The 11,902-nt window shown below is 46.9% G+C and overlaps 1 protein-coding gene across 1 annotated transcript; it reads left to right on the forward strand.

Annotated features, from left to right (window-relative positions):
* Positions 1-9,125: 9,125 nt before the first annotated feature.
* On the forward strand, positions 9,126-10,725 carry LOC147736901 (uncharacterized). The gene has a single exon (XM_086953565.1). It carries the CDS (start codon positions 9,250-9,252, stop codon positions 10,423-10,425), a length of 1,176 nt encoding a protein of 391 aa, XP_086809691.1. The 5' UTR covers positions 9,126-9,249; the 3' UTR covers positions 10,426-10,725.
* Positions 10,726-11,902: the final 1,177 nt, after the last annotated feature.

An 11,902-nucleotide genomic window follows, 5' to 3' on the forward strand; every position in this document is an offset into this window, starting at 1 on the left:
GTCCCTGGCCCACACTGTCAACAAAGTGCTTCAGGACTGACCTGAACTGGTTTGGACTAGGTACAGACACTCTCTGCCTTCAGAGAACAAAGAAAATAGGTGTATAAAAGAGGGGACTCAGAGCCCAGAAATGTAGATCACTTTTGGGAAACAAGAAGAACCTTTGCTGAGGAGAGGAACCAGAGAGAAACTGAAGGAGGAGACTATCCCTAAGCTGAGTGCTGTTTGGTGGATTGGTATGCAGTGGTTGCCTGACTACCAAATAAAGTAGAAAGGAACTTTGTGTTACTTTCTTCAACTTGTAAAGGATCTCCAAGGGCTTGGAAATTGAGCTTTTCTCCTCCTGAAGTCTCTGGGAAAACAGACTTCACGAACCAGCTCCCCTGAGTTCCCTTGCTGGGAATTCGAAGTGCCTGCTGTTGTGCTGGGCCTTCGGAGAGACTGCGTGTCGCTGAGAGCTGGAAGCACGACTCGTGGAGAAGAAGCATGATGCCGCCACAGCCGCTGTCTTCGCATCACTGAAGAAGGGTGCCGCCACTGTCGCATCGCCGAAGCGCCTCGCATCACCAGAGAAGGGTGTCACCGTTGCAGCATACGCCGTCGCATCACGGGAGAAGCATGTCGCCGCTGGTGCCGTCGCATCACTGAAGAAGGGTGCCGCGGCTGCCGCTGTCTCACTGCATCACCGAAGTGCCTCGCATCAACGGAGAAGAGTGTCGCCGTTGCAACAGATTCAGTCGCATCACCAGAGAAGCATGTCACAGGGCCCGGCTCAGAAGATTCACTGAGTTGCTGCACGGCCGTCAGGCGTGCACGCATCGCCTCATGGATGTTGCATCAAGAAGAAGACACATTTTGTTTCATTGCATCAGATCCTCATCGCATCACGGCATTGCGGGTCGCATCGCCACAGAAGCGCAGTAAGAAACCGACGCATCACCTCTACACGCAGATAAGAACCAACGCATCACCGTCCCCTACGCAGCAGTAGGGAACTGACGCATCACTGTTCTTGCGTGTAAGGAACAGACGCATCACCTTCCCTGCAACTCTTTTGTTGTATAGCATTACGCATCCAAAGGTACATTGAAGGTAACGTAAAGTGTTGCATTTACCATCTAAAGAGAACTAAGCTATTTCTACCATTCTAAAGTACAGTATTGTGGATTTTTGTCATTTTTGGTCCTGTGTTAAGTCTATATAAAGATACTTATTTTTGATATACACCCTGTGTGCTGTCCATCTGTAGTGTTGTCACTGTACTACTGTATGTGTTCACAAATGCTTTACACACTGCCGCTGAGATAAGCCTGCCTGCTCGTGCCATGCTACCAAGGAGGTGAGCAGGGGTTATTTTGGGAGTGTAGCCCCTTACCCTGACTAGACGCAAGGGTCCCTATTTGATCAAAGGTACCCACCTCTGCCAACTAGACACTTCCAAATCTAACAACCAGCATTACAGGAAGGGGGCCTAGAAGCAGCTGCAGTCCCAGAGGCACTGGAAAGGGAATCTGAGTTTGAGAGAGTGAACCTTGGATCTGTTGTGGTTACGCCCTTAGGATTCAAAGTACGAGAGCGCCCTTGGCATAAATCCTATGATGCTGCAGCATGAATGCAATACATGAGAGCTATTAAATGCTACAAGAAACTGATTGATAGAGCGCATGTCAAATTATTGGCAGACAAATCAAAAACAACTGTAAGCCTTCTAAGGAAATCTTCTCTATTGTGAACAACCTGATTAAACCCACCTCCAGTCCTGGATTAGCGGAAGCTTCTAATAACCATTGCAACAAGCTTGGTCAATGATCTTTATCTTTACTTTAACAGGGGTGGGAAAACAGTCAAACCTGTCTCTCTTGAGACAGGGACCTACCACTCTCAATGGGCTACCTTGGAGCAATTGGCTCTACTTGACACAGATTCTATTTACACCTTAATGCGTCAAGTGAAATCTGGATCTCCGGATAACCCATTTAAACCTGATTATATTTTTCAATTTCAGTAGAGCGTCACACCCATATTTCTAGAATTAGCCACCGAAGAAGTATCAATATCATGGAAACATGTCAAGGTTATCCCTTTTCTAAAAAACGTATTGACCCATTTCTGTTCTGTTGTTTCTGTCCAAGGTTGTGGAGAAACATGTAAACAATCTCTTAACCAACATTTTTTAACATAATAAAATATTAGATTGTTCGCAAAATGGATTTAGATCATACAGCTCCGAAATTGCTCTTTTCACAGTTATTGAATCCCTTTGCTGTACAGCAGATGCTGGCAAATCCCAGGCTCTGTACCTTCTGGATTTAAGTGCGGCCTTCGACACTGTCTCACATGCAATAATATTAACTTCTCTCACTGACCTGGGGGTACAGGGCAAAGGTCTGGCCTGGTTTACCTCCTTTTTAAAGGAGCGGTCCTTTCAATTTATGCCCCACACCCCTCCCTTTGCCTCATCCCAAAGAGGACTGGCTCCTGGCATTCCTCTGGGTTCGGACCTCAGTCCTGCCCTTTTTAATATTTCTGTCAGACCTCTAGCGGAGGTAGTGAAATCTTTTGGAATATCTCACTAGTGTTGTATGCTAATTATTTCCCTGTCCAGGACACATCATTTATAATCATACTATCGTAATGGTGCCCCAGGGGTGGGAAGGGTGAGAGGGAAAGTGATGTGAGAAAAGGAATGTGCAGAATTGGTCAATTGTGCAAAATAAACAATTAATGCCATGCCGGCAGCACATATATTAATATATTCAATGCTGGGAGCGCAAGCTGGTTGAAGGTGGTAGCCGTCGACGTTTCGACCCCCAATTAGAAGGTTAGGTACACATGAGACCTTAAAACGGGGTCTTCATCAGGACGCAGGGAGTGAAGTGGGGCAAGTGATTCTATAAGAGAGGAAATTGAATCAATAGATAATATATTACAAAAGTTAAAAAGCGCACTAGAAGGCGCTAAACTCAGCAATATTAATTAATTGATTGCCATGGGCGTAGGAGAATGAAAGGTGAGATTTAAGGATAACCACACCCACCCGACTGATACAGTGAATTATCAGTGGTTCAGTATGTGAAGAAACATCACTCACTTCACACGGAGCTAAATGCATTCTCCCAAGTGTAGATATGGCTAAGGATCGATTAGTGTAAGTATTGTGTAATTATTTCCCTGTCAGCAGTCGACTGGCTTTTGTGCCAAATCTAAAAACTTTGTGTTAGAAATGGGATTTCTGGCTAGCTCAGACTTGCTCCAAAGCGAGGCAGAAACCACCACTCTAGTCAGGATAAGGGCGTTACACTTCTAAAATAACCCCTGCTCACCCCCTTGGTAGCTTGGCACGAGCAGTGATGCTTATCTTAGAGGCAGTGTGTAAAGCATTTGCACATACCCAACAGTAAAACAGTGTACCCACTACAGAAGGACACCACACACAGTTTAGAAAAATATCCAATTTTTATATACTTAAGACTAGACCAAATACGATAAAAATCCACATTACTATACTTCAAAATTCTCACTTATCCAAATCTGCCTTAAAAAAAGTTCCTTGGTGTCGATAGCTCCATCCGGGCCTATCACGATGTCGTGAACAACAAATCCAAAAACAATTCTGGCTGACAGTGGGGTCGCAGGCCAACTACGGGGTGGGTAAGACCAGCAAACAGTACCTTTCAGAGATGCAGGGTGATGGGGTCCTTGAAGTCACTCTTGTTGCAGGTCGAACTCCTTTCTGATGGAATCCGGAGCGCTGGCGCCAACAGGCGTCAGGTGCTGCGGTGTGAAGCGCAGCGGTATGGCGTGCGGTGTCCCCAGGTCTCGGTGCACACAGCGGCACGGTGGCGGCATCCGATGGTGTTGTCGGTGAGACCACGTTTGCGGTGCGGGAGGGAGGTGGTGCTCGTCACTGTGCTAGTAGGTCACGGTGCAAGCAGCAGCGTTGTCGTTGCTGAAGTGCTGTCGTAGGCTGATGAACTGGAGTCAATGGCACCGACGTCGGTAGGCCAAGGCTGTGGTGTGGGATGAGGGTGGTGCGTTGTGTAACTTACGAGCAGTGCCCCCGAACCGTGGTGCAGGCAGTGGCATCAGTTTTAGTGGGAAGTGGCGACATCAGGAAGGCCACAGCGTTGTCGTGTAGTGAGGTGGTGCAGAGTGCGGGCCCACAGGTCGCGGTGCGAGCAGCAGCTCGGTGATGGCGTCAGCAGGTGTCGTCGGTGAGACCAGGGGCGTGGTGGCAGTGCCCTCTGAGGTGCCAAAGCTTCGCATGAAGCAAGGCAGTGCAGAGTGCGGTGCCCACAGGTCACAGTGCGAGCAGCGGTTCGGTGATGGCGTCATCAGGCCTTGTCAGTGAGACCAGGGTCGCGGTGCGCCGTTGCAGCGGTGCCCTCTGCGGTGCCTTCAGGACACGGGTTCGGCAGCATCATCGTAGACGTCATCTAGTGGCGTTCTTCGGGTGGCAGCATAAAACATACAGTCCCCAGTGCTGCGGGTCGAAGAACCTGAAGTCTTTGCTGTTCCTGAGACTTCGTGAACAGGGGGTCAAGCTTCATGTCTGGATAGGTAGCTTGGCACGAGCAGTGATGCTTATCTTAGAGGCAGTGTGTAAAGCATTTGCACATAACCAACGGTAAAGCAGTGTACGCACTACAGAAGGACACCACACCAGTTTAGAAAAATATTCAATTTTTATATACTTAAGACAAGACCAAATACGATAAAAATCCACAATACTATACTTCAAAATCGCCACTTATCCAAATATGCTTTAAAAATAGTTCCTTGTTGTCGATAGCTCCATCCGGTGCTATCACGACGTCATGAACAACAAATCCAAAAACAGTTCTGGCTGACCGCTGGGCCGCAGGCCAACTACAGGGTCGGGAAGACCCTCAAACAGTGCCTTTCAGTGATGCAGGGCGATGGGGCCCTTGAAGTCACTCGCGTTGCAGGTTGAGCTCCTTTCAGATGGGATCCGGAGCGCTGGCGCCAACAGGCGTTGGGTGCTGTGGTGTGAAGCGAAGCAGGGCAGCATGTGGTGCCCTCAGGTCGCAGAGCGAGCAGCGGGTAGGTGGCTGCCTCAGATGGTGTCGTCTGTGAGACCAGGGTCGCGGTGCAAGATGGAGGCGGAGGAAGAGGTGTGGCGCCGCGGCTAGGGCACTGACTCCGGAATCTGGGGATCATGGTTCGATCCCCTGCACCGGCGACAGATTATCCTAGCACCATGTGACTCTGGGCAATAGCTTACTTAGTCTTCCTGACAGCCCCCAGCGCCTTGAGACCCTAACGGGTGATTGTGCGCTTTACAAATGTGGATTATATATTATATGTGGATTATATAGGCGGTGCTCGTCACGGTGCTAGCAGGTCATGGTGCAAGCAGCGGCATTGTTGTTACTGAAGCACTGTCGTCGGCTGACGAACTGGAGTCGATGGCGCCGGCGTCGGTAGGCCAAGGCTGCGGTGTGGGATGAGGGTGGTGCATCGTGTAATTTACGAGTGGTGCCCCCAAACCACGGTGCAGGCAGTGGCGTTGATTTCGGCTGGAAGTGGCAGCGTCAGGAAGGGCACGATGTCCTCGTGTAGCGAGGTCGTGCAGAGTGCGGGCCCAAAGGTCGAGGTGCGAGCAGCGGTTCGCTGATGGCATCAGCAGGCATCGTCGGTGAAACCAGGTTTGTGGTGCGGCGTGGCGGCAGTGCCCTCTGAGGTGCCAAAGCTTTGGCGTGAAGCAAGGCGGTGCAGAGTGCGGTGCCCAGAGGTCACGGTGCACGCAGCGGCTCAGTGATGGCGTCAGCAGGCATCATCGGTGAGACCAGGGTCGTGGTGCGGCATTGCAACGGTGCCTTTTGCGGTGCCTTCAGGACACGGGTTCAGTAGGATCTTGGTAGACGTCGTCGGGTGGCGTTCTTTGGGTGGCAGCACAAAACACACAGTCCCCATTGCTGCGGGTCGAAGAACATGAAGTCTTTGCTGTTCCTGGGACTTCGTGAACAGGGGGCAAGCTCTACTCAAGCCCTTGGAGAGTCTCAACAATTTGGTTGCAGAAATCCAGTCCAGGCGTTTCACTGCCCAAGACAAAAGCAGCCACTGCAGGTCAGCCCAGCAAAGCACGCAGCAAAGCGGTCTGTCCTTTCACAGTTTCTTCGGCTCTCCTTCTGTGCAGTCTTCTTGATCCAAATGAGTTCTAAAGTTCAGGGGTCTGGGACCCCGGATTTGTCCACAAAAATCCTTTGACCTGCAAGGCAGCGGGTGTTGGTGTCCAGCCAGAACCAATTGGGCCTTCTCTTGCGTGAATTCCTGGCAGGAGTGGAGACGGCTTTGTCAGAGGCAGACCAGGCCCTTTGAGGTGTAGGGAAATCTCCTCCCTCTTCCCCCGTTGTAACTCAGGGCTATTTTGCCTTTTCCTGACCTACCTAAACTATCGGGAGACCCATGCTCCCTAGCCATCTGTCGTCCAAAAACCAGACAGGCAATCCACATTCCAGCAGAGGCACATGGGATGACCGAGCAAAATAATACCCACTTTCTAAAAGTGGCCTTTATGAACTCAGAATAAAAAGGGCACCCTTGCTAAAGGCTGTGTCTTTAGAGGCTGAGTTCAGGCCTACCAAACTTCCTTCACTTATACCTTTCTCGGGCTACGTACGCGAGTGACACAATCCGTGCTGCAGGCCTACGAGTAGCGGTGGGTTCACAAGCCCCGGCACCCGCAGTGCTTGTTACTGGGGACTGACAAGTAAGTCACACATCCAATCATAACACAATTTACCACAGGACCAACTGCGCTTTACCACTGATCAGCAGTGCGAAAAGTGCGCAGAAACGTTATACCAGCAAAAACAAAGTCAAAACCAAGAGGGCAGAAAGCAAAAACTCGGTGGAAACACACCAAAAGATGCCAAGTCTAACACAGTGCTGCCCAGATGGATGCATGACAACTGTTTAAAACTTAACTCCAAAAAAACTGAGATCCAAGGAGTACCCAGCCTAGCTGCAATTTTATATGCCCTCCAGAACACTACACTGCGCTTCGCTAATCTAAACCTGGCCCACATCCCTCATCATAGCAGAGCCAGAATGAGAGGTTGCTCCTTTCATGTCTTAGCTCTGACCAGATGGAATTCTATGCCCCCTAACCTTAGAAAGATTCAATATCACTTACTGATCCGGAAACAGTGGAAGACCCGGCTCTTCTCCATCTGGGCTGATGATTTCGCCTTTCTGCCGCTGTTTTTCTTAGGATCCTTTTATGTCCCTTGCTGATATTGTCTGACACCTGGACCCTCACCTTCCCCTCAAGGCAGGAGGTCTCCCGGTGTTGTGCATTCTAAGGCTCTGCTCCCCCCTTGTAAAGGGTCAAAGTGGTTTTACCCATGCAGTAAGTGCCATTATCTGCAGAGGAAATAAGAGACAGTGCACACCAATTCCCAGCCCAGTAAAGGCCTGAAACAGACCCAATTAAAGGAGCGTGTACCTACATGTTCGCCTCCTCTGTTTGTACCACATATGCATCTACCTGTGCACCTCCTCCGTTTGTATGCCCTGGGCGAGCTTCTCTAATTACGCTTGTGATCCTCGTACTGCCAACCATGGCATTTGACTATCAGACCATTACCTGATGTCTGCTGTGTGCATCGAGTCACTCCCCTGCTTTAGCTGTCAATGAACCCTGCTGAGCGAGTACACATACATAAGGGAGTATGGAAGGTGATGAACAGGGAGTATGGTAAATCTGAATGTAAGAAATGTGCAGCGGTGTAAATGCTGCACTCACCCTCAAGCAACGGATATCTTGTCCCACTCTGCCAATGCTCCATCCACCGACAGAGAAGCATGATGTTACCAAATGCAAAAAATTGTCAGAAACCATGGTAAGGTAGAAAAAGACAAAAAGCAGACATGTATTGGCAGCAGAGATATCGCAGGTATATTACTGGTTGTGATGGAATCTCTATAATAAATGCTGCAATCGTCCAACATATGCTTGAACCATCCCTAGGAATGTGGCAAAGATAACTTAACAAACAGAAAAGTAAAGATAGGAATTGGAACTTCAGCTGCTCCACTGTGAACTGGAAAGTATTGTCAAGAGGTGTGTGAATGGAGCTACATTTGTTATATACTTCATGAAGAGTTTTCTTTGTGAGGTAGTCTTGAAAGGGTTACTGCTGTTATACACTTACTGAAACTGAAGTGACAGCAACACATCCTGATCCATCTCTTTTTCCACAATCCCTTCTTGTTTAAATGAAATCTTAGCCATGTGCGTCTTCGTAAAGCTGTACCTCTAGCAAGAGGGCACTCCGTGAGTGCTCTTTCTGTACTAAGTTACTCTGAAAATCACCTCCTTTTCTGAATTAGGTAAGAGTGACATGTTCAATGGAAGATTTAGTTAAATATCTGTGTATGGTGAAATAGCCCTTGGTAACTTTAAAAAATGGTAAAGAAGAGATGTATTTTACAACTAGTTAAATATTGTGTATTCACATTCTCTTACATTTCCATTTAGTGATTTTAAATCTCTTTACATCCAATAGGAAACCAGCCTTGAATGCACAAATGATCGTGAATAATGACAGTAATCGTGCAAATCTAAAAAAAAACGGTTAGAAAAAATGAGCTCCAATATTCAGGAAAAGATCTGCACAGTCAGAGACTGAGGAACCTGAACATAAAATGATAGATCCTGGAAGAAGCAGTGAAGAGCAATTCAGTGGATCTAAGAGCCTGAGCTGTGCACCTCTACGCAACAGGACTAAGAAATGACCTCTAGAAAATTAAGGCAACAACACTGACAAACTATCTCCTGAATAAACAGGCCTCCAACACCAGCTTTGATCATGTGTTCGGTATGAGGTGGATCCAGCTTTGCTCTGCTTCATGTAATGATGGCAGACCACCATTCAGCACGCTAGGTGTATTGTAATCTCTTTCTGGCCAAACATAAGGAGCAAGAAAAAAGCACAATGGAGTGGAGCCAGACAACTAAAGGGTAAAGGGAATAGAGGGTGTCTGATCTACAACAGACTGTCCCAATTTGCATCGACCTGAAGAAAGACTAATCATTACCCGTAAACATGCAAACCCATTACGTAATCTAAAGACATACCCACCTATAAAGAAATGTACTTGACACAATTATAATATATGTAGTTGGTGAGTTTTGTATTTCATTGTGAAATCTGATATTAACCATCCAAAATACCACACGCATACAGGGATTGTGAGAATAACACACGTGCTTTATAAACTATGTTAGCTCTTCAGGAAAAGCAGTCATGGGATGCAGACAAATATAAACACGACCGAGAGACACTGACCAAGAAAGGAAAATCATACACATGCAGCAAAAGCTTTAGTTTGTCATCACTACTAAAGAGCCATCAGCAAATACACACAGGAGAAGCAACGTGCAATTGCAATGAATGTATGAAGAACTTTAGTCAGTTAGCACTCCTAAAAGATAATCAGCGAACACACACAGAGGAAAAACCATACCATTGCACTGAATGTGTGAAGTGCTTCAGTCGGTTATCACAACTCCAAACACATCAGCGAACACACACAGGGGAAAAACCATACCATTGCACTGAATGTGTGAAGAGCTTCAGTCGTTCATCACAACTCAAAAGACATCAGCGAGCACACACTGGGGAAAAACCATACCATTGCAATGAATGTGGAAGTAGTTTTAGTGATTCCTCAAATCTCAGGATTCATCACCGAACACACACAGGGGAAAAGCCATTCCAGTGCAGTGAATGTGTGAAGAGCTTCAGTCGGTTATCACATCTCCAATCACATCACCGAACACACACTGGGGAAAAACCATACCATTGCAATGATTGTGGAAGTAGTTTTAGTGATTCCTCAAATCTCAGGATTCATCACCTAACACACACAGTGGGAAAACCATTCCAGTGCAGTGAATGTGTGAAGAGCTTCAGTCGCTTATTAGACCTACAAAAACATAATCGAACACACACTGCGGAAAAACGATACCATTGCAATGAATGTGTGAAGAAATTCAGTCAGTTATCAACCCTCCGGAGCCACCAGCGTACACACACAGGGGAAAAACCATACTATTGCACTGAATGTGTGAAGAAATTCAGTCATTTATCAACCCTCCGGAGCCACCAGCGAACACACACTGGGGAAAAACCATACAAGTGCAGTGAATGTGGAAGTAGGTTTACTGATTCCTCAAATCTCAGGAGACATCAGCAAACACACACTGGGGAAAAACCATACAAGTGCAGTGAGTGTGGAAGTAGTTTTACTGATTCCTCACATCTCAGGAGACATCAGCGAACACACACAGGGGAAAAACCGTTCCAGTGCAGTGAATGTGTGAAGAGCTTCAGTCAGTTATCACATCTCCAAGCACATCAGCGAACACACACTGGGGAAAAGCCATTCAAGTGAGGTGAATGTGCAAAGTGCTTTAGTCGATTATCAATTCTACGAAGACATCAGCAAACACATACAGGGGAGAAACCATACCATTGCAGTGGATTTGGAAGTAGTTGTGGGAAGGATTTTCAACAAACTTCAGGGATTAGTGATAAAACCTATAAACACAACACACTTGAACAAGTTTAACAAGCACAGACTGGAGAATATTTCTAGCTGGTTTTGGTGTTTGGTCCTTTTGTGCAACAACCGGTTCAATGACAGCTGCTAGAGAACAACGTTTAAAGGCAGAAGAAGTAAAAGTAAATTGTGACCTGTAACTGTGAGAAATAGTACTTGCAGTACACAACATTTACTTCCGAAGCCCTGACGCGGGGCAAATGATGCTCATTTCAGTCATCACATGCATCTGTTAATACACCCACCATAGTGGCACTTCCCCAGAGGTGTCCAATATCAAGCTGGAGCCTTGGGAAATTTGCTGGCTCACCACTGACTGTAAATGATTCACTGCCAGAATAATTGTATATGAATATATTTTAGACCTTTCTTATTTACCCAACCAACACCTAACTGGTGAAAGGACAAAATCCGTGCATGATGGCAACATTATTGATCAGAGAGAAAGCATTTGAAAAGTTTAGTTCTTAATAGGTTTCTGAAAGCTTCACGATTAGGTAAAGATTGAATCTTGAGCAGTAAATAATTCAGCTCTTGGAATCCAGAAATATCGACTCGCTGCTTTACATTTCTTGATCCTTTGCACTGGAAAAGAAATCTGGATTCATAAGTAAAGGAACACAAAAGATACTGAGTTTTGATACAAATGATATTCAGGTTTTCATTTACAAGCTTTAAGCCAACTCTTTTTAACATCTATATCCAATCTCTGGCAACAGTGGCCAGGAGCAAAGGATTAGCTGTGGTATCTTAAGCGGATGACTCACAGCTGGTAGTGGCATTATCTGACGACTCTGGGCAGCTAGTGCAGATTGGATAACGGCCAATTGTCTTCAGCTCAATGGCAACAAATTGGAGCTCTTGGTGGTGGGCAAAGATATCCATCTGTGGAGTGACCTCTGGTAGCCGTCCTCTTTGGGCCCTCCGCCGGCTCTTAAAACGGCAGTAAATAATCTAGGAGTCTGGATAGACCTTCTTTTCAAACCCAGACTAAGGTAGTAGCCGGAGTTTGTTTCTTTGCTGGGTTTCTTCGACCCTACCATCCATCAGGTAATCATTCAGGCCATATGCGATCTCCCTATATATCGGGACCAATAGGGCAGAGATACTGTGTTTACAAAAGGCACAAAATGTAGCATCCCGGGCCCTCCTTTGTCAGCCGAGAATCTGCTCCATCGCTAATTCCATCCGCAAACTACATTTGCTGCCGGTGGAGAAATGCATCCGAGACTCTCTGTATTGCCCACAGAATCATGATTCTCCAATCTCCTGCTATCTGGCTACCCTCATGGCATCCTATAGACCTACC

The sequence above is a fragment of the Lissotriton vulgaris genome, chromosome 1_2, assembly GCF_964263255.1.
Source record: "Lissotriton vulgaris chromosome 1_2, aLisVul1.2, whole genome shotgun sequence".
Taxonomy (NCBI): Eukaryota; Metazoa; Chordata; class Amphibia; order Caudata; family Salamandridae; genus Lissotriton; species Lissotriton vulgaris.

Coding starts and splice junctions, on each gene's coding strand:
- LOC147736901 (XM_086953565.1), top strand. CDS start 9,250: ATGTTAGCTCTTCAGGAAAAGCAGTCATGGGATGCAGACAAATATAAA.